Source organism: Neovison vison, chromosome 8 (assembly GCF_020171115.1).
Source record: "Neovison vison isolate M4711 chromosome 8, ASM_NN_V1, whole genome shotgun sequence".
NCBI lineage: Eukaryota > Metazoa > Chordata > Mammalia > Carnivora > Mustelidae > Neogale > Neogale vison.
In genome coordinates this window covers 77382163-77405058 of record NC_058098.1, presented here as the reverse complement: position 1 = coordinate 77405058, position 22896 = coordinate 77382163, and the positions used below count along the sequence as shown (strand labels likewise).

The window sequence follows — 22896 nt, the reverse complement described above, 5'->3', positions numbered from 1 at the left end:
TAATGTCTCCTAGATAAGTATTTCCCACCTTGAGAAAAATTCCCCTCAAACAACAATGAACCAAGAATGAAAATTTCGAGACCTGTGAGATTCGCTACCTACTAGATCCCACTCTTTATTAACGGATAAAGGTAGTCAAGGTTGAATGAAGCTGAAGCACAAAACCTTAAGCAAAAATTCCTAAAAACAGGTAGGAGCTGCTAAGCTTGGGGAGTGACAAGGGAAATGGAGTGGTGGCTCCCCAGCTCAAATGCTGGACACAGGGCTTCTCTGCACACACCATGGCGGTACCAGAACTCCAGAGCAAACTTCCTTTCTGCGCCCAGTGGCATAGGTTCTCCACCAGAGACAATGAAGACCAGCTATGGGAACGCCGGGAGAGCCGTGAGAAGGGTGGCCTTGACACAGTTATTCTGCAGCGGGGAGGGACTACGCCGCACTGAGAGCCACGCATGTAGCACTGCCCCAACGCAGTCTCTCCCATATTCCCAAGGAACCTAAGCCAGCCAGCCAGCCAGCCACCTAAGTGACGGCTGTTAACTGGGGCAGGTGAAAAGGTTGGGTTTTCATTCTGAGTCTCCAAGCAATTTCCTGCGGCACGTGCTCAGGCAAGGTCTCTCTTGTTGGGTCCCCATGCGGGAATAAGGAAGAATACAACTTCGATTCTCCATGATGCCATGAGCAGCTCAGGGAACACTGGCTGCTGACAGACCTTTAAACACCTTCCCCAGAAGTTGAGAGGCAACATGGAGGCAACATGGTAGGAAAGGAATAAATGAAACAAATGCGATTGGGAGGGAGACAAACCATAAGAGACTTAATCTTACAATACAAAGTGAGGGTTGCCGGCGGGGAGGGGGGAAGGGAGAGGGTGGTTGGATTATGGACACTGGGGAGGGTAGGTGCTATGGTGAGTGCTGTGAAGTGTATAAACCTGGTGAATCACAGACCTGTACCCCTGGGACTAGTAATACATTATATGTCAATAAAAATACAAAAAAATTAAAAAAAAAAAAACACAAAAACAAAACCTTCCTCAGAGGATCAAGAGCAACCTTACAGGGGCACCTGGGTGGCTCAGTGGGTTAAGACGCTGCCTTGGGCTCAGGTCATGATCTCAGGGTCCTGGGATCGAGTCCCGCACCGGGCTCTCTGCTCAGCAGGGAGCCTGCTTCCTCCTCTTTCTCTGCCTGCCTCTCTGCCTACTTGTGATCTCTCTCTGTCAAATAAATAAATAAAATCTTTAAAAGGAAAAAAAAAAAAGGAGCAACCTTACAGAGATGCTGTGGGCTACACAGGCCCTCAGGGAATGCTGGCGAAACAACTGACCATGGCAACACAGCAGCCATCATCCACCCGGGAACATCTGCCCAGGGAACCGGAGGGGAATGCTCTCTGCTCCTATAGGGTGCCAGTGACTACAGGGCAACTGGAATAATATGAGTGGAAACAATACAGCCAGCTATATGCCAGATACGCAAAATGACTTCTGATTTTTCTTTTTAGGTGAAAGGGGTTTCATGGCTTCAAGAAAAGGTACCTTAGTACTTTTATATCACTTAGGTAAAACGCAAAAATAGAAAAGTATTTCTTAAATAATGTTAAATAACAAGAGTATATGCATGTTCAGTGGTATAAAACCCCAAGGCACAAATCAGAAAGCAGAAGCTAAAACGTGCCAGGGATAAGATGAAAGGCTGTAGCTTCTCCCCCCACATTTTTAACATTCTATTTCTTTTATAACAATAAAAAATAAAGGCCAAAGCCTCTTTACTTTGATACTCTTTCTCAGATACCAAAAATTTGAAAAAAAACTTAAAATACTGTTGATGAATTTGGGCTAAAGGAATTACTGTCTAAAAATATGGGTGGGGAAGGAATGTCCAAAAAAAGTTTAAGTTCCCAAACCTCAAATTCCAGTCACTGTTTGTAGGGGGTTATAAGAAGATAAAGCCCATCTTTAGGCGGAATGTAATTTGGAGTCAGGCACAAAAATGCGGGAGGTTCTGCCTTTGGTCAAGGTCTTGAGTAAGAGACCCAGGTTTCTTCCACGGTGCCACAGCCAAGTGCTCCGAAGGTGAGGAGGAATCAGAAACTGACAGCCACAACAGGACATGCACCCTTGAAGCTCAGGGCAATGGTGGAAAACAAAATAATTCAAACACTGTCCGAGAAGTCTTACCACACATAAACACAACCAGACAGAATCCTGAATGGAACTGGATTCTGTAGCTAAATGTATATTCAAGTCTCAGACATGCCCAACAGATTTCTGGCTGGGCAGTCTTTCAATTCTAGTGGGACCAGAAGAAAGGAAAGCCTGAATGGTGACTTGGGGCCCCGTGTCCAAATCACACAGATCTCCAAGAGGTCATGATGATGGCGTCTGAGGGGTACGCTCTGCGGAATGAAAAACAGCTACAGTGGCAGCATGACACTTGTTGCTGACTCAGAAAAAAGCGAGTGTGGCTTCACTGTTCACCAGTGGCAACCAATGGCGTTTGAGGAAGGACTTTCAAGTTGGATCGTGGATTTAATTATTGGGAAGGACCTTCTAAAACTTGGCCATAGTTTCCTATAATCCTTAGGGTGCTCTTTGTTTGGGGCAAGGTTATATCTGTTGCTTTATTTCCACTTCTCACCTTCTACCCCTACAGTAAGACTGGGAAGCTCCTTCATCCTCTGAGGCAGACGCTAGCTCTAGCTCTGGTTCTTGTAAAAAGTAAAGCACCACAGGTGCCTGAATGAAACAGATGGATAATACAAAAGCCTTTTCCCCGGGTGAGACAGGGTCTAGTCTTACGAAGCCGGATCCTGGCTCCTTGCTCTCCCAGGACTATATGGAGGCTGGAACTCCCTACGAGCCAGAAAGCTTACTCATTTGCACCCCCTGGGCCGGGCTTGGACAGTAGGCTCCTTTCCACCCAGGCACGAGCACTTTAAAGGTCACTCGCACCCCACCCCCATCTGTCAAGAGCCAGGGTCTTTGTTCTAGTATTTTTTCATTTCAACAAACTCAGTGGTGATCAACAAGATTTCCAGAACATAAGCACATTATAATGATTCTGTGTTTTATGAATATAGCTTTATAAGAGCATCACAATGTTTCTGGACAGGGGGTTAGACCTTAAGATTCAAAGATTTACTCAGCTTGTGCCGCCACAGCACTGAGAACTCACATATTTGTGTATTTTGATAATGGACAAGATTCCTCTGAGGTGAGACCTCTGGCGGATATGAAAGTGAAACCAGAATTCAGTGAACACAACTGGGGAAAATACAGTTGTCCTGAAAAGCAAAGCCCTCCTCCCCACCTCCCTTCTTTCTTCTGTTTATGGACAGTATGATCCATTTCATCTTAAGACAGAAATCCTAAGGAGTCTCTGGAACCCCAGGAGCCCCGACTCTGAGTCAAGGGCAAAAGGAAGGTTAAACCACAACTGAGGGCTGCTGAAATGCTCTCTCCTATCCGGGAGTCTCCAGTCTTGACAAGATCACCTGCTTCCCAAAACCCCTCACAGCTGCAGCACCAGGGGACATACAAACACATGCAGGAAAGCTCAAGGCGGCTGCACGCCTGCCTAGAAGCACGTGTCCCTAACCGCCAAGTCCGCCCTCAGGAAACCAGCTGGATGCATCCACCACAGAGGAGCAGGACGTGTTGTATTTACAAAATAACTTGAGATTTAACATTAGGAAGAAAGGAAATTCTCTCTCTCTAAGTTAACAATACCCTGCCTAATCTTTGTTTTTTACACTCACTCAAGGGTTTAGTGGTTTTTTTCCCTTCTTTTGCAGTTGTTTGAAGAGCAACAGATACAAAATGATAATACATGTTATGCCCTATTCCACAGGAGCACCCTTCGAAGACATGGTTGAGGTTCTGAATCAGTGAAAAAGACAGACTTGGAAGTGCTATAGCCTAACAGTCTTCAGAGGGAGGAGTAATTCCCTCTTTCACTCCATAGCATAAAAAGTCATATGGCGTAGGGTCCCACGAGACCCTCTTGGGTATGATATGCAAGGAAACGTTCTCAGCAAGTTCTTCCTTTCCATAGCACTTGAAAGCCGGAATGGAAGCCAGTTTCTCAATTACATCAGTTTCACAATGAGCCCTTAAATCCTGCCCAAACTGGACCACAGAAGATGGGGGTGTGTGTGGTGGGGGGGGGAACGACACGACAGAGGCCAGAGACTGACCCAGATAGGCTAAACTGGATGCAACTGGTCAGATCAGACCAGTTGGATCCTGGTGCATCCAAACCTTGATCTGCCCTGACCTCCCACTTTAATTACAAACAGAATACAATGGCCTTCAGTCGAGGAGAAAAATCCTAACTGCAAATAAATGAGTAAACAAAACTCAAAGAAGACTATCAAATCTTGGAGATGCCTTGGCAGAAGAGGAAAGGGGTTTCTTCCCTCACCATAAAAAAATCCTATTAGGGCATTATCCAAGCCAATTTTCTGAGAAGGGCCTGATAATATTCCTTTGTGGCTCTGCTATGTACTTAGAACAAGCAAACCTTGGCGTCCCTCCCTACTCACTCCTGGAAGACTTCGGAGAAGTCTAGTTCGCATGAAGGTAAACGTGGACTCAGCTAGGGAGCATGGCTCCTGGGGCCCATCATGTGATAGGCTACACACACATCAACTCTCGCAGGGCACAGCTTATATCCGATTGCTAACTGGCATCATGGCTCTTACAAAGCTTTGATTAGGTATTGGCTTGGCTTCTCAGGTTTTTTTTTCTTTGGTGGACACCTCCACATGCCCGACTATGACAACCACATTTCTAGGCAGCCATGTGTTGCCAAGTGATTTAATTTTACCAGCTGTCCAGACCCTGCCCACTGGGAAAGTTATACCCACAGTCCAACTACTTGGGACTAAATCTTCAGAAGCTTGGGAGTCTCAGGGTACCAGACTCCCTCAGGAGCCCCAGGGTGCCATACCTGTCATCGATGGAGTCCACCTTCTCCTGAATGCGATCGGAGTTGATGTTCCCATCGCTCACCAGCCTCCGGCCCGTCTCCACAACAGCATTGATCTTCTCCTCATTGGCGTCCATGGTGGTCATGAAGTCCTCTTGTTTTTTAATAGCTGCTTCAGCTCCTTCCAAGGTGGTGGGCATTTCAGTGTGGGCCAAAACATATTCCTTTTTCCAAGAGAAAGAACCAAAATCACAGCAGGATGAAAAACTATGAAATACAACTCGTTTTCAGAATAACAAAAGCACTCTTCCCTAGTCCTAAGTTTCCATGCAACACATACTTTATAACACTTGCTCCACTATACTTAATCTACTGAATCAGAGAAAACAAAAGGTTCAGAGGAAAAAACAACTAGTGAGACCCCATAAGGAATGAAATTTCCTTCAGTAGTTCAATGGCTAAATTTTTTCCCAAAGTACGTGAGGAAACCAAGCAGTGCTTTATGCATCAGCCACCAGGGTCCCCTCATGTGCCCACCCTTGAAAAGAAATGAACAACCCTGATTACTGGCCACCATCTTCAGCCATTTTCTTTCTCTAGTTTTTGCCTTGTGTCATTGGGAGAAGTACTGACTCTTCGAGAGCAAGAGCCACTTAGTTCCCCCATCAAAAAAAAAAAAAAAGAAAAGAATAGAAAAGAAGAAAGAAAAGGAAAACACAAACAAATAACAAACAAACAAAAAAATCCCCTCACTGCACTTGTCAATTCATCTCAAATTGGATTATTGCCTTACAGAATATTGCCAATCTAATGCAATACTATGAGGACATGCTATGAACACAAGAGAGCCTCGAAAGCGGCTGAAACAGAATACTACTGTGCAGGGCAAGACACTCCCGCAGGAACCTTCAGCTCCCATCCCCTAATTTGGGATGGGTTTCAATGCCTTGGAAGTCTGGGGTGTAAAGCCCCTCAATTATCCTGTTTTCACACAGGATTGCTCTGGACCAGCAGCATGGCTAGAAAGTTTCAAAGGACAAGCAGGACCTGTTCTACCAGGAAGGAAGCAAAGGAACTTGAGAAGCAGTACCTGGTTGTTAAGGAAGGCCTCGGCCTGCTTCGTGTCCCTAAGAAACTGCTGGTAGGCATGTGACTGGGAAAGGAGATTCTGCCTGTTCTCCCACATTTTGTGGAGCTCATTCCACCCAGTGTCCAGGGCCTGTAGCCGCTGCCGCAGAAACATGTACTGGGCGTCGGTCTGTCCCTGGGTGACCATCTCACCCATGTCCCTCATCTTCTGGTAGTCCTCCTCGTAGTTATCAATCTCGTTTTTGATGTTCTCGTGCTGTGTGAGGAGCTTCTCTGCCTCGGTCAGGGTGTTGGGCATGTCCTCAGAGGCGATGGCCGTCTGGGTCCGGGAGAGCCAGGACTGGAAGTCGTCCAGGTCCCGCAGGAACTGCTGCAGCTTGCTGGCCTCTCCCAGGGAGGCCTCGCGGTTTTTCAGGGTGGTCTTCATCTCCTCCCACACGTCACTGATCTCGGCCAGCCGAGACAGGATGGCCTGAGCCTGGTCGGGGTGCTCGGACTCAAGTTTCTCGGCCTCTTTCTGCAGGTCACTCAGCTTCGCCTCGATGGCCACGAGGTCCCGCTCCATGCCGGTCAACTTGCGCTGCAGGGCCATGACGCCGGCCAGATCATTGCCCAGGTCCTGGGTGGATTCGATGACCTTGGTCTTCTCTCGAATCCAGGATTTGGTTTCATTGCACTCAAGGTGGTAGTTCTGTATGCTCAGGGCAGAGAGAAGAGCGTCCTTCTTCCTGTCCACCAGCTCTCGGAACTGACTCCACCTGTGGGCACAAAGGCACAGAGAGAACCATGTCAGAGATGGGCTGACAGCTCATGGCTCCATGGTGACATTAACAGTCAAGGTCAAAGCTATCATTTTTTCTCTCCCCCTATGCTATGAGAACAAATGCTTTTTGGAAAATCATCTCACTCAGTACATGTACCCCAAATTATCGAAACAACTCAAAGATGTGACATAATCTGGAAAAAGCCTGACACGAAGAGGCACTTGTTCAAGGAGTTCCAGGGTGGACAGCACATCTGTACCCCAGAGTCGGTTACTTTCTGTAACTCCATTTCTGCTACATGCTTTTTACTTATCTCTGAACTACACCTAATAAACATTTCCCAAACCCAAACATGCCTGACAGTCCCCTTCAGAACCAAGGCTACCACAACCTACTCAAATGTGTTTATTCAACAGAAAGATAACATCAGGACAAAGGTCTAACTTGATAACCAGGACTTCTACTCCCTAAGTACGTCTAAAATATGCTAAAATTCTGTTCCAGAAATCATCTCAAAAGAGATAATAGCAGTATCACCATGATGCCCTGGTCCTCCACGCTGGGCACAGGTCTCACACTAACACCTTAACTTCTGATGTGGGGACAGGCAGGTGCCAGGCTACCTTGAATGACATCATCCTAAAGGACACTTCTTGCAAAACCAGGGTGTGTTGAAAGGCAGATGCCAATCCTGTGACATCAGGGCCATCTTATCAGTGACCCCGTCTGGGAAATTCCTGACAGCAAGGCTCGCCAGTGACCTCGCCCTCCCTGGTCCAGCACACAGGGAGCCAGCCTGGCACAGACTGCACGCTCACCTCGTGTTGAGTTTGTCCTGCTGGGCTTTGATTTCCTTCTCACTTGGGTGGCCACTGTGCATGAGCTGCCGTGCAATCTGGTTCACCACGGCGACCCGGGAAGCCTGGTTGTTCATTTCCGGTTCAAGGCTCTCGAATCTGGAAAGCAAATCAACAGGGTACTCAGCTGCTGGGTCCTGGGTGGTAGCGAGGGGATGCTGGCGGCCCTGTAGCAAGGACAGCGCTCCCACTCACCTGTGCTGGATGACCTCCAGGTCCTCCAGCTTCTCTGGGATCTGCATGTTGTTGAGCCACTGCTCCTTCTCGTCGATCCAGAGTTCACAGGCGTCAGCCTCACTGAACATCTTGTACAAGGCCAGGGTGTCTTGCAGCGCCTGCTTCCTCAGCCGTGTCAGCTCGGCCACCTCCTTGTACCGCTCCTCAATGCCTGACAGCCTGCCCCTCACGTCTGGAGACTCGGCGTGCTCCTGGGGCAGGGCACCGGCCTGCTCGTGCAGCGTGTCGATGGTGGGCCTGTAGTTGGCGATCTCCTCCGCCACGTCCTTGTGCTTCTTGACCAGAGACTGTGTGGAGTACTCGTCGTGGCCCACATCGTTGCTGGAGACAATCTTGAGGATGTCCAGCATCCAAGCGTCGATGTCGTCGGCATCCGCCTGGAACTGGTGCAGGAGCGAGGCCTCCTCTAGGCGCTTCTTGCGAATGGCCGAGAGCTGCTCCAGGTTGGCCCACTGCTCCCGGATGTACTGGATCCTCTCTCGGATCTTCTCTGACCCGAAGTGCTCCTCCGCGATCATGTCTTCACCTTCTTTGATGGCTTGCTCAAAGTGGCCGCTACGGCCGCTCATCTCATCCTCGAACGCCCGGTGCTTGCTGAGCAGCCGCATGACGCTGGTCAGGTCCTTCCCATAATCGTCCGAGGACAGGATCTTCTCCTTCTCCCGTATCCAGCCTTCCTCTTCCGCCATCTCCCAGAAGAACTTCCAGAGGCGGCGGGACTCTTCCAGACGGGCCCGGCGCTCAGCTGCCAGCTGGCACAGTTCTTGGTAACAGAATTCCATGTGGGCCACGCGGTCGCGGATCACCTGAGGGTCGCAGGGCTTGTAACCTATTTAATGCACAGAAGGAATGTGGAAGTCGGGAGAGTTAAAGCACAGGCCCCTGCCCGTTTGAAGTAGTGAGTTATGCCCATTTTCTCACCACTAGATTACCAGCTTCACTCTCAGTGCAGAGCTATGTGATAAGGCAATGGAGAACCTCCCAGGCCTTGCCTGGAGGTAGGTGGTTAATGTTATTTTTTGACCCAAGGGCAAAGTGATCATTCATGAACCAAAAAAAAAGCACATATATTGTAAGAAAAAGGTCAGCTGCATTGAACTGTTTCTCAAATATAAAAAACACAACCAAATCCTTCCAAAGATCCTTTAAACAAAGAAACATAACCACCAGAAGTGAAATCCAAGAGATGTTTGAGTAGCTACACCAGGGTGCTGATATGCATCAAGTGTGGTCTAGGCAAAGTTTGACTGCTGAATACCGCCATTCGAAACCAAGCAGTACTGGAGTATTTAATGGTAATACATGTCCACTTCAGAAAAGCTGACCGAGTTAAGTATCCAGAAGGCTACCCTCCTGCATCTCATGTACCCACCATAAACCCACTGGGAACCTACAATGGCACAGGAATGTCAAAAACCCCAATGGCACAGACAACTTAGCTACTTCTACAGAGATGGCTATGGTGGTGGGGAAGTAAGGCCTACCACAGTCCATCCTTACCTTCCCCGTCTGTTGCAAACTTCTGGGCAGAAGCATTGACACCTCTCACCCGCTCTGCCTGGATGCCAATGTCCGCTTCGACCAGGGCGTGCTTCTGTAACAGGTCTTCCACGCCAAGCAAGTGTTTGCCATAGTCTTGAGACAGTAATAGCACCTGTGCACCAGAGAAAACAGAGGGCCCATCTGTGCAGACAACCTTGACTTCAGTGTGTCGTATTCTGTGGACAAGCTGAGAGTCAGCCACCCTCCCTGCATCTCTAGGGGAGCAGAACAACAAGCAAATTGGAACAAAACAAAAAACAAACCCGAAAGCCTGCATCAGGAGAGACACAATAAACTGAAGATCATCTACCCTGGAATAAGCAGGTCAAAAATACACTAAGAACAGAATAGAAAAAAAACGAATGGGGAGCCAGCAGGACGTGTAAACTGGGGCTCGAAGAAGAAACCGCCACAGCAACGATATTTCAGAAGAGAAGAGAGAAACGCTGTAGTTATTTCAAAGTTAAAAGAAATCTCCCAGAAGTTGCTGACCTCCTCTGAGGATGTTTTCCTCAGCTAAAAGCTTACTGGTGTGCCTCGGTAATACTCACCTTGTCAATGTGAGAAGAATCTAGTTGAAAGCTTATAAACCACATCTCTAACCAAGTAAAAACAGGGTCAGGTGGCTTTCTGCTTAGGAGGGAGTCCACTAACACTTTCTTTTCTTCCTTCCATCAACCCAATTTGAGGGCCTCATCTGACTTCCTCTCCAGATGGAATGTGTACTTCACTCCTACTTCTAAGGGAAGTCTCTGGCCCCAAATCTGAACTTTAATGTACACCATGATTTATAAAATGAAAAGTGCCTCGCTGCTAGATTTTATGAACATTTCTACTTTGAAAGGTCAACACAGACCATACTTGAGAACATCATAAAACTGGGACAATAAGAGGGCAAACTGATGGGCCGAGGTGACCCCATCCCTCTGCCAGGAATGGCTCAAGAGGTTAAGCAAAAGACGAGGGCTTATATCCCAGGAAGAAATCCCTCACAGAAGGTCAAGCTTGGGACCGCAGCACGCTGAGATAAAGGGAGCTTCACTGCACTGTCTGCAAACTGCCCTGTTCTGTTCTAGCTTCAGAGCTAAACGTCTTCCAGCTGGGGGACTACTTGACATGGATGAGCATTCTACCGCCTGCAGCAGAGAACACAAACGGGCATAGGGATCTGGCACATCAGGTCTCTTCCTGGGCAGAAGGAAAGCTTGGAAGTCTATGCTCAGGGCTCTTAATTAAGGAAGGGGAAGCACAAACTGGCACTGACAGCCCTTTCCAGCCAGTCCCATCCTAGGCGTACACCTATTACCACACTTGACCCTCGCTGTAACTGAATGAGGGAGGTGGTTAGAGCGATCCCAGATTAAAAATGAAGAAAGGAGGCTCAAGGAGACTGCACGGAAGCAGCAATGACAATGTGAACACGGGTTCCCTGGTTCCCGACACACACACCGTCCACACTGCCTACCCCTCTCCTCCCATCTGCCCACATTAGCTTCCTGGATTCCCCCCTCAACGAGCCACTCACACACAGATCAATGACATGGAAAGCTGGTTCAACGCTCAAGAGCTAAAAATACAGAAAATCTTAATTTGATTGATTCCCTATGGTGGAACAGATCTGAATTAAATTTAAATCACTGCGGCAGATCTCTAGCTATGGAACTGGTTTTCAATACAACTTTTTTACACCTTGTATCTCATTTAACTCCTGATCTAACAATCTTCCCACAGGTAATATGGCCCCCTTTGACTTTATAGAGTGGGCAGTGAGGGCACCCTGGATGCTGTGCAGTCAGCGGGGGGTGAGGGAGGAGGAAAGAGACGTCTCACTGGATCAGCTCTGGCCTCCTATCACTCAAGTTCTACCTTCATTTCGTCCATCCAGTCCATAATGTAGAGCATTTCCTGGAATATCTTTTGCAACCCCAGATTCATCTCGAGACGCTGTCTCCGGGCCTTGAGCAATTCCAGTAGGTACTCCCAGAGCCGGATGACATTGTCTTTCCTTGCTGTGATGCGCTTGATGTCATGGTAGTTCTCTGCTTCAAGCTCCCTGGCCACGGCGACCACAGCCTGCACACGTTCCTCGTATGCGGCAATGTCGGTCTCAATGGCCTCATGCTTTTTCGTGGCGGCCTCAACTGCAGGAAGGTCAAAACCGAAGTTGTCCTAAAGAGAAATGGGGGGAAAAACACACACACACACAAAATTAAAAAGCCATCCAACTGGAACAAAGAAACAGAGGTTGAATCTCAGCACAACCTATGGTGGTCCTAAAGCCATACTGACTTGAGCCCCGCCAGCTGCTGGTCTCTGCCTTCTGTAGGACACTTAAAACTCCTTGCTAGAGCTCAGATGCCCTCCCCAAGGCAAATCAGCAAGTACTCGTCTTACAGAGGGGTACAAGCTTCTATCCAACACCTTCTACTTCTGTGACTAGTGCAGGTGACAGTTTGTGTGAACACAAGAAGGGAAAGTCACTTTTTACTTCTTTCGTGACCAGTCCAACTGCCTTGAAGGATCAGATGGTCAAAGATGAAAGGTAAGAGAAACATCTAACATTACATAAATGTGAGCAGTTCACACTCACTCACTGGGTCTAAACAAACTCTGCTTGAGCTGCTTCCAAATTTATGAAAAGTCAGACAAACAGAAGACCAAGTACATCAGAAATGATAAACATCCTCTTCATGGGAAGTGAGCAAGAGGACTCGAGTTACTTCAGAACAGCAGGTGTTGATAAACAGCTGTCCTATGGCCCTCAAGGATGGTCTACGTTTCTAGATGACCCCAGGAGCGGGTCCCCGAACGAGGTCTAGAGCAGGACCTGAGACACCAGACGCTGGTTTTCGCTCAGCCAGGTCTCCCTCATAGCTGCCTTGCGGTCGAATCTGCGGGCGAGCTGTTCCAGTTTCTCCTGTCTGATGAGCTCGTTCCGCAGAGCCAGTTCTCGCTCATGTTCTGCTTTTTCCAGTCTTTCCCAGGCCTACAGAGGCAAAAGGAACAGTTCTCTGCAATGCTCAATGAACTTTCCTTGGCTACAGTCAACAGCTAGGACTTCTCAGTAAGACCTGAGAACTTTGTAAAAGGGACATCCCATTTCCACCCTCACTGACTCTTAAGCCTTGAGAAAAACCGTTTCCTCTCAGTTTAGCCTCATGGGAACACTCTCTCCTATCTATATCTAAGTCCTGTGTTATATTTGGAAAACAAAACAGTGTAGATAAGGAGCAATATAACTAAATTATAAATCTCTTACTTTGAGAGGAAACAAAGTAATTACCTTCAAAAGATCTGATGACATATAAAAGATAAATGATTTCTCAGAAAGAAATCATATTACAAACCTCTTGGTCATCCCATCCTGAGCCAACTTTTTTTAAAATTTTTATTTTTAACATTTTATTTATTTAAGTAATCTTTATGCCCAATGTGGGGACCAAACTCATGACCCCAAGATTATGAGATGTACACTTTCTCCAACTAAGCCAACCAGGCACCCCACCCCACCTTTTTTTTGAGCTACTTGTTTTTTAATTCACACACCTGATCATTTTGTTCAAAATCTTCACCAAATGTTCACAGTAAATTAATTTCTATGAAATATATCTTATATTTTAAAAATTCCACTTAAAATAATCTAATTGTGTAAAACTGACCACAGTTCTAGATTTTTTCAAATTTCTATCTGGATACAATGGCCACTGTCAAATTCTGTAATTACAGACAGAACAGACCAAAATGGAAACTGTTGGACAGCCTCTCTGAGAGAAACAGCCAAAATCCTAAGCCCCAACGTCTAGAGATTCCAGATATATGAAATAAGGTTTCAGGTTCTTCCTCCTGCAACTTAAAGAAGCTACAGTCGACTGCCTTAGACAGATGAGAGCAGCAAGGTAAAGAGAATAAGCCAAGACTGGTTTGATAAAATCTAACATTCCCTTCCAAAACTCTAATAGACCAACCCACCACAAGAATTTGCTTGACCCTCTGCAAAACCCGAGCCACTGCTGTCACTCCTCAGTTCAGCAGGCCAGGACGGACCCTTTCAGACTGCCCTCTCCGCAATCAAGACCTAGAACCTGAAGCTTACAGAGAAGGTCAAGGCCCCACACAGGACCAGGTGGATCAGCTTTACCTTGTTAATGTCAGAGATGAGCTTGCCCTCCCGGGGCATGTAGACCTTCTGATTGTTGGCCCTCATCTTGCTCTGAATAGTAAAAAGCAGCACTTCCAAGTTCCCCTTCTCAGTAAACCTAAGTACAGGGGGAAAAAATATGTTTTCTGTTCCTTCAAGGGCAAAAATTCATTTGCTTTTGGAGGAAAAAACCTTTCACGCAGCCATACAATTTTAAAAGCCATTTATCTCTGGTCTGATTTATGTGGAACTCATTATGGAGAAAACACAGTGCATTAGTTTTTTTGGGTATTACAGACCGCAAAATGCACCCAACTGTGAATTCTGGTGGGGTTGGCTGGTTGCTGCCACTGAGATTTGTATTTGGGGGATCACAATACCGCGCTTTTACTAATCACTTCCTTCAAAGTTTAGACTATACATCCTGGACAATGGACTTCATTCAAAGAGCACAATATATTCAGCAAGAATCACTTCAAATGACTACCTAGTGTAACTTTCAATGGGTTTCAGAGAGTGCAGAAAGGAATTCACAACTAAGCTGGGTTATAGAAAAAGGAAGAATGACTTTAGAACTCTAAGAAGGGATAAGGTCTATAATCCTTATTTGACAACTACAATTTTCAAAAACAAGTCAAAAATCAGTTCAGGGGATAGCAAATACTGATCTGGACAGACAGACACAAAACTATTTACTGTCTGCCTTTATTCAACATGTTGTAGTTACACACTTTGCTACAGATTTACTAGTAGGCCTGACAATGAGCTACTGTCTCAAGCCCACTGCGAGTCTTACAATAAACTATATACAGGTACTCAGCTACTTCCCTAAAATCCAAAGTGTAAGGAATTCTGAAACACACTGGGCATAAGAGTTTGGGAAAAGGGCGGACCGGAGACCTGTACCACTTCTTAGGAGTCTCACGTATCAGTATCATGAGACCAGGGGCACAAACTACTGGGAAGGGCTCACAGAGGGCGTGGTTTGTAACAGAGCTCAGCCTTTCAGGGTCAGATGAAAAGGAGTAAGACAGGCCCCTGGTAAGAGGCACTCATTAAGCGATGAGGTCAATGAAGTCAGAAACAGGAGTCTGAGGCTGCCATTATCTCTCTCCGCGACTGGTAATGCATCCAATCTGCCTCTTACTTGGGCGGTTTCTCCACAGTGCGGTAAGTGTTGAAGGCCTGAAGCTGTTGTTGAACCCCAACCAGAGAATTGGCAAATTTGCGATTGTTGAGGATAATGATGGTTTGTTCAATCCACTCCAGAAGGTCAGAGGCAAGTGACTCATACTTTTCAATCATTTTTTCTGTTTCAATAGCATTGTCAAGCACCTGTAAATGAAAGTGAGAAAAACAGAACAGTAAGATCATATTGCCAAGTATGGGAAACAGGATGATAACTCTACAGGAGCACAGGCACACTTAATGACTGGCTCAGGAACATTTCTAGCTACTCTGGCCTAAGCATTTTAAACTCGAGGAACTGTGTGTTAATAGGCACTCAGACTGTAACTACTACTTGTCAGCAATGACAGCTTAACTGTAATTGGTTTGGTAACCTCCCAACCCCCAGGCAAAGGGTTTAAGATTCTGAAGGACTCCTGTGGCCTCAGCTCCAGAATTCCTAGAATAACAACAAGGGCTCTGTGTTGCTTGGTGCTGTCCCATGAATGCCCATGAATTTTCCACTCTTGCTGCAATGAGAAGACAGTATCACCTGGTCTGAGGTATTCAGGAATATATGGCAGGTGAACATCAGCCAAATGAAAACTAAAAAAGTGCAATAGTGGGTGGGGCCTTTTCAACTGAGTAAGTAGGATTTCACGCCCGTGACATCAGCCAACTTATCAGATTTCCAACACCCCATTTTCTGGTAAGGTTGAGGGGAGGAGTGTCTGGGTCTGAGAAGCTCCTCAAATCTCTCCCTAAATACTGTAGCTGCTGCTCCTACTTCCTGTCACTCCTAGGGATGAAGAGGCTTCTGCCTACATCCCTGCCTCTGGGGGTGCCCACCACAAACTGCTACCGGCTGAACTGATGAGCGCACGGGAGAAAAGGGGCTTGCTGGTGCTACATTTAGATGAGAACTTTAATCGTGTCTCACAACTTATAAAACTGGTGTGAACTCACCTTTCCGATTCGTTTTCCTTCAACAGCCAAGGCCTTCATCTTAGAGAAGTAGTGGTAATAGGTCACCACATAAGTGATAATGGACTTCTCATCAGGATGGTCCACACTGATATCTATAACCCAAAGAAGGTTTTGTTCAGTATTCTGCTCACAGCGCGACCACCCAGAACAACTGTTCAACACTGAAACAGGCCAGTGTTTATATTGGAGAGTTCTGCCCTTGGTGTATTAATTTTAAGTCTGACGCGGATGGAACCATTTCATTGACTTTTATGACACGAATATTCATAAATACCTTCTACCAATGCAACAGGACAGAAAAGTCTTAAGAGACATGATCCTTCCTCTCTAGGACCCCAAGCTAACAAGAAGAAAACTTCTAGAGAAAAATGAGGACTACGGTAAGAATTCAGGGAACATTCTTAGTGATATGACTACTTGCCAGACCAGCAGGCTTATCTCCCTGCCTATGTCCACTCCCAAACTGGGCTTGGGCTTCTTGAATCCTCCTATCTGCTGATGCCACCAGAACCGCTTCCAGTCACTGAGTCTTTGGACATCCTTATCTTCTTGTTACCCGGTATTCAGTTGGTCACCAAATCTAAGTCCAGATGATTCTATCTATGGAATCTTTATTGTCACTCATAGTTCAGACTCTCACGGTTGCATAAGGAGACTTGAAGCAAGAGCTTCCTCACTGGCTTTCCCTACTACCCAATTCAATTTATGCATGGATGGCCCCTGGTTGATCTTCCAGAAGCATGGCTGCGAACACACTTTCTCCAAGCTCAAAATTACTCAAAAGTGCCCTACAATCTACAAAAATAAAGTCTAAGCCCCTTAATCCTCTAGAATCTGCCTTAACTTTCCTTCCCTTCCTTCTAACCACTGAGTACTAATTCTATAGCCTACTATTTCTTCTCAGGCACAATCTCAGCCAACCTGGACTAGTCAACACTCCCCAAACACACGCCACAATTTCCAATACTCCTTCACTTTACTCACAATTTTCCATTGCCAGGTTCTATAATTTGCTTACACATATTTTCTTTGTTTTGTAAGACTACATCCCCAAGGGTAAGAAGCTTGTGCCTGGGTAAGCCCTGTGCCGTTCCACCTCTCAAACTGCTGGTGTGCTGTCTCTTGTAATGAGGGTAGTCAGTCAGTATTCACTAAGGGAGGCAATGAGCGTACGAAGAGGCCAAGTGGTGCAGGTATGGCAATACTGGGTGACACTCTTGACTTGGGACAGAAAGAAAAGCGAATACACAGCATGACTCTTAACTGATAATCAGGTTCTTTTCCAGAATGCACTCCCGTGCATGCCTTCTATCTTCCTGGAAGCCCTGTGTGAGGCAGGACTGTTTCTCTTAAAGATGAGAACACTGAGGCACAGGGCTGGAAAGTGCCCTGCCCAGTGTCACCGAGGCAGCCTATGGCACGGGGGGGCCAGAGGAGCAGCTACTCTTTCCACCCTAGTAGTCCCTGTGGCCAACTCTGCTTCTGCTTGGACCCACCCAACTATGCTCCAAGGAGAAGGAAATGGAGGAATCCCTCCTCCAAAGCTGGTCCTGTATGCAATCTAATAAACATATGTTGACATAACTGGGAAGATGAGAGCAGACAAAAAAACCTTGTGGTTTTGTAACCTGTCTGCAACTGTATCTCAGCTGATGCTCTCTGGGCCACTGGGCAACTAACAATAGCTAAGGACAACTAATAACCAAGATCCAACCCACTAGGGTAAGTGACATCAATGGCCTTTTTTTAATTCCTTGTCTTGTGATCTGAGGAACATATATCCCTTTTTCATACTGGGAGGGGATTAGAAAGATTAACTAATGAGCAAGTTATTTAAAAAAAAAAAAAAAAAGGTTATTTAGCACAAAGAGCTATGGCTGAGAAAGAAGGTCTTCCCATAGTTAAAACAGGGGTAAAGATGGAAGATTAATCACACCCCAAGGAATTTTAGTTATCTGTTTATATTAAGAGATCATTTAATGCGTTAGCACAAAGATAATTTTATCTCAGCTTCCGGGATAGTGAACATATCAGTGAATCTAATGCACTGGAAAACAGCAAGCCTGCTTGGCAGCCTCATGACCTCGATCTGCCCTTGGGGAGTTGAACTTCCTGTTCTATATTTATAAGAACTTTAAACTTTCACTCACAGTTTTCTCTCTCTGGTATTTGCTCACAGCTATGAGCTGTGATCTACAAAGCTCCCGTACTACAAACAAATCCTCTTATATTTCAAATGCTTTTCAGAATAAGAAAAAGTACCTATGACAGCTCCGGCAAAAAGGCTGGGATTAGGACTTTGTTAAGTAAGGGAGCTATAAGCTGAGGGAATGGAATGCCCCACACAGGTCAGCTCCATGTCACCTGCGGTCAGGCTTTGGGGTCCTGCTGTAAGGACTCAGAGTCGATCCAGGCAGAGCTCAGATGCTGTGCCTCCAGGCAGTCAGCCCTAAGAAGGGACTGTGAGTCCCAATCCTTTCACCCAAATGTTCCCATTTCCTGATGCACCTTCCTCACTTAAGCTCTTCTTACTCAAAGCAAACAGAGCACAGCCTCCTACAAGCCCCTCACCCCAACGCCCTGGTCTGCACCCACCCATCCCAAGGCTGCCTGCCACCTTGGCAAGAATGCCAGCCAATAAGCATTCACTAAGAGCCTATGGCAGGTTCCCTTCATTGAGAACAACTGCTAAGAACTTTTAGTGACTGATGAATAACCTTTAAAAACCTTGAGCTATAGGGCCCCAACCCACCTTTCCAGTGGTAGTTCCTATTATTACTTTAAACACCATTCCCAGTGAACTGTTAGTCCCAAACACGCCTTCCTCGTTCCTGGTTCTTCACCTCTGCTCAGGCCAGTGCCTCTGCCTAGCAAGCCCTCTACTTCCCAACATGTCTAAATCATACTTGACTCTCAAGGCCTTTTCAAATATAATCCTTTGCACAAATCCTCAAGTAATTCCCACACCAAAATTAAGCTCCTCTTGAGCAATTCCCAAAGCACACTACACAAATAAACTGACAGCAGATTTTCTATTAACCCCTCACTACTAGAGATGCTGCTGGAAGTCCCACCTTAACATCCCTCAAGTCCTTACCTTCTGGATCCAACAGTTTAGTGAGGCCAAGGTGCTGCTCTGCCAGGTTGAAGGCATTCTGCAGATTGTAGTGTGCATTGGATTTCTTTAGCTTGTCAAAATCTATCAGGTCAGGCCTATGCAGAATGAGAGCGGAACAGGATAAAAACCATGGCTTAAGAACACATGTGACCAATGACACACCAGCATTACTCCAGAAATGGTAGAAACCGCTTTACTGAGCAAAGTAAAACTCTATAATATAAATCATCAAACAATGAAACCTGATTTTTGAACAAACATGCCAAGTTTATTAAGAGAACTGAAGATAACGGACAAACTGATTTGTTTGGGAGAATTTACATATTCTCTCATATTTTCCTCACATGGAATGCAGGAATTCCCACCGTGGTGCAACATCTAAGGCAATGGATATGAGGGTCAAAAGTCACCCAGATCGGGGCAGAAGAATGTCAATATTCTACCCCAAAACTGTTAGTATGATTTATGAGGAGGTGACTTACCGGTGTTTGTGTATCAGTGCGTTGAAGGCCATGCCATCCCTCCAGCTTGTGGTGAAATTGTGAATGTTGACGTTCGGGTACCTACAAAGACAAAGCATAACAGAGTTACCAAACAAAGATTGACAGTTTTGCGAAGTGCAGTGTTCATGAAAAAGCTTGTCAGTACTGAAAAAATGTGAGGCAATAAGTATCAAACGGACTCTCAAGTCAGAGCAAATACTTCTTCGACTTTAGCTTTCTATTAAAACAAAACAAAACAAAACAAAAACCACATCCATGTGGCTTTTCTTTCTTGGTAAGTCAATCAGACAAAAGATGTGAACTGAGTCTTAGATTTAAAACACCACGGTTACATAGCAAAAAGTGACCACAACCCAGACACCTCTGAGACTTCCTTGCCTCCACTGGCTTTCTCCTCTGCCAGCAAAGATACTAGGACCCCACAGTCACGGACATCTGAATTCTGGGGAGAGAGGAAGCAGCTACAATTACCTGTTCATGAGACACTCAGCTTTCCTCCTTGTATCACTGAGCTGAATGAAGTTTTATATACCAAGGATCTCCCTGAACAACTTCCCTCTGTTGGAGACCTACCCTATTCACTTAGCTATTCAATACCGTTTACAGGCTTTGGATGTGTGGTTGATTCAAGGCTTATAACTAAGTTGATCCCCTTATTAGGCATACCCACTTTATGAGTTTCGTACTTTTCATTAACTGATCATGTCTATTACAGTTGTTAACTGTCCTCAAAGTAGGTCTAAGTAATTCTCTAGTTAACCGGGTAGAAAATCGGTTCTAAATACTAGACCCAACAATTTCAGTGAGTAACAGAACAGATCAGTTCTCTAAAAAAGTATTTTCACTAAGATTTCAAAGGAGGAATAAAGGGAAGGAAAACCGAGACAGGTAATGTATAAAGACTACTCTTAAGTTGACTGCACAAAGCTTCCCCAAAGCAGCAAAAATTAAAAGCTGGAGAACACCCACTTGCTTTTTAAAGTATCATGGATGTGATTCTTAAATAGGGTTTCAGGATTTTAAAATTCAAGATCCACTGTTCTCTGGAGCTGCCTTAATAAAGAGAGGGAAACGGACTGTGGAGCTGACAGGTCCCGAGCGTCAATCAGAACTCCTCCCATGTTGTGAGCGAGCGGAGATGTCAGCTACCTACTGCTTACGAGTTAACAAGACTTCTCCATGGAAGGAGTGGAGGAGAGAGCTGTCAACACCTAAAGAGATGACCGCAGCACGGTTGTCCTGGGTGCAGTGGCCCCGGACCCCTGGGGAGTTCATACTCACCCAGCTGTCTTCATCTGGCACCACAACAGCAATGCATCCTTGGCAGACTTCTTCTCTTTGTTGTCTTCCGTCTCTACACTGATATCCTGGATCTAAGATTTACGAACAAGCATTAGATGAAGAGATGGGTCAGCTGCCCAATAACAGCCACAGAAGAACTGATCTACACATACATCAAGAGTACACTTCAGGCCACAGCCCAGTTGTAAAGCCTATCTACTGTGCCAAAGAAAACTACTTTCCTCAAGGTTCACCTCACTGAAACAACAACCAGGTTTTCTACTTTGCAGACATAAGGAGGAAGTGAAGAATACTTAGCTGCACTACTTCCCAGAACTCCTCCCCCATTTAGGGGTCACTTCTAAGCTCAAAAGAGCCCACCTTTCCAACTACAAGTGCTCACTGTAAACACCCTGCTCCTTGTCAGACCCCAGAAAAATCTTCGGTTCAGTTTTTTATAACCAAGTATTTTTCACACTAGGGTGCATGTCCCTCATTGATGAGGACAGCATACATATATCTTTTCTAAAAACTGACCCAAATTCCCAGAAAAAGCATGACTGCAGTAGGCTTCCATGGTCTGTGTTATAGTCCCAATGTCTGTGGTTCCCCTGAACTCTCAGGTTGAAATCCTAACTCCCAAAGGTAATGGCATTAAGTGAGGCCTAACAGAGTAGGATCCTCATGAACAGGACTAGTGCCTTATTAAAAAAAAAAAAAAAAAAAAAAAAAGGCTTCAGAGAGATCCTTAGTATCTTCCACCACGTGAGGGCACACTGAGAACCTGTCATCCAGAATAGGGTCTTGCCAGCCCATACTGGCTTGATCTCAGACTTAGCCTCCAGAACTGTGGGAAATGAATTTGTAATGTTTGTAAGCTACCCTGTCCATGGTGTTTTGTTATAGCAGCTGCGATGGACTAAGACAATCTGCATTCATAAGCCACTCATGGAGAGCATGCAAGTAACAGAGCCGGGTCTATTGGCACCAACATCACACTGCCTGGGGCCAAGACCTTCCAGGCTCCACCACCTACTGTGTGTCCCCAGGCCAGCTCCTCAGCTTCCCACCTGAGGAATGGCCAACAGCAACAATGGCTCACAGTGTTACTGTGCACTTGAACAAAGAAAGAATATGAAGTGCTGAGCTCATGACTGTTAAATAACTGTTAAAATGTTAATGTAAATGTTAACTCTGGCTTGGGGTCACCCTACCAGTTATGTGATTTTAGACAAATGCTCTAAATACCTTTTTGTCTTTAGATTCTTACCTATTATACTATAATGTGGGACAGGGATCGGGGTAAATGGTGTTGGCCTAGAAGGCCACCTATCATCTTTTAGCTCTATCTAGTCCAAACTTCCCTACCCTGGTCCATCATGGGTCTTCCCATTTAATCTAAAGACATGCCCCAGGATTCTTTTTGGGAAAGAGTTAGAAGAAGGATGAAATATATAAATACAAGATTATAAAGGTAGACACTTTCAACTGGGAAAAACCCTTAGAAATTGAAATAATTATAACTTCTAAAAAAAATTACCCCTTTTTAACCGTGCTAAGTATGTGAAGTGTGAGTCTGCATAAACTCTAAACTCTATTATTAGGATCGTTAGTTCTTGTGCTGAAAGTAAATGTGAAAGTACCTTATTCAAGAGGTAAGACTCATCAGGAAAGGCAGATGGAATTCTACACATTAACCCCTGTCGACCTTCTCATGCTTCTGTGTGAAGAGGGGAATCTATTTCTAGACTTGGTCATTTATACACAGTCTACCCTTCTGAAAGGATTTACACAAGGCAAGACTTTCCTTCCAGTTTCCCACAACATCCTTTATTTTCTTAAAAGGAGAGCAGAATGATACCTAAATGTCACCATTAGTACTTAATGGATACTTCCTCCTATGCACACACAGGACAGGCTATGTCCTCAGAGCTCTAGACACATGCGCACACACACACTCACACGTGTGCACTGGAAATGTAAGACAAAACTGTATATCCAGGAGCTGGAGGAAAGAGAGATCTCTTTGGAACGTGGAGAAGCTTCACAGAGGAAGCAGATAGTGTGAGCTGTGCCTTGGCTGATGTAGAATCAGTACCTATCTGTGGAATGAGTAGGGATTTAATACAGCTGCTGGACGAAGGAAGCTAGGTCATGTAAGACACCAACACTGCAGGCCATGCAGTGACATCAGCAGTCTATGTTTCTTGCCTTAAAGGAAAGAGAAAGTACCTATCAGCATTTACAAGTTCAATTACAGAAAAAGGCAAGCTGTCAGG

General features: G+C 45.7%; 1 protein-coding gene across 4 annotated transcripts in view; it reads right to left on the bottom strand.

The window, feature by feature from the left end:
• Positions 1-22896, bottom strand: part of SPTBN1 (spectrin beta, non-erythrocytic 1) — a 197404-nt gene that overhangs the window by 37748 nt on the left and 136760 nt on the right. For all 4 annotated transcript variants that reach the window (XM_044263961.1, XM_044263958.1, XM_044263962.1 and 1 more), the window contains 13 exons: positions 20618-20709; positions 19316-19396; positions 18813-18928; positions 15695-15807; positions 14709-14896; positions 13562-13679; positions 12251-12409; positions 11290-11592; positions 9382-9535; positions 7840-8710; positions 7606-7743; positions 6025-6781; positions 4956-5158 (listed from right to left, as the gene is read on the bottom strand). In XM_044263961.1, the coding sequence (XP_044119896.1) occupies positions 4956-5158; positions 6025-6781; positions 7606-7743; positions 7840-8710; positions 9382-9535; positions 11290-11592; positions 12251-12409; positions 13562-13679; positions 14709-14896; positions 15695-15807; positions 18813-18928; positions 19316-19396; positions 20618-20709 (3293 nt within the window). The remainder of the gene's footprint in view (positions 1-4955; positions 5159-6024; positions 6782-7605; positions 7744-7839; positions 8711-9381; positions 9536-11289; positions 11593-12250; positions 12410-13561; positions 13680-14708; positions 14897-15694; positions 15808-18812; positions 18929-19315; positions 19397-20617; positions 20710-22896) is intronic.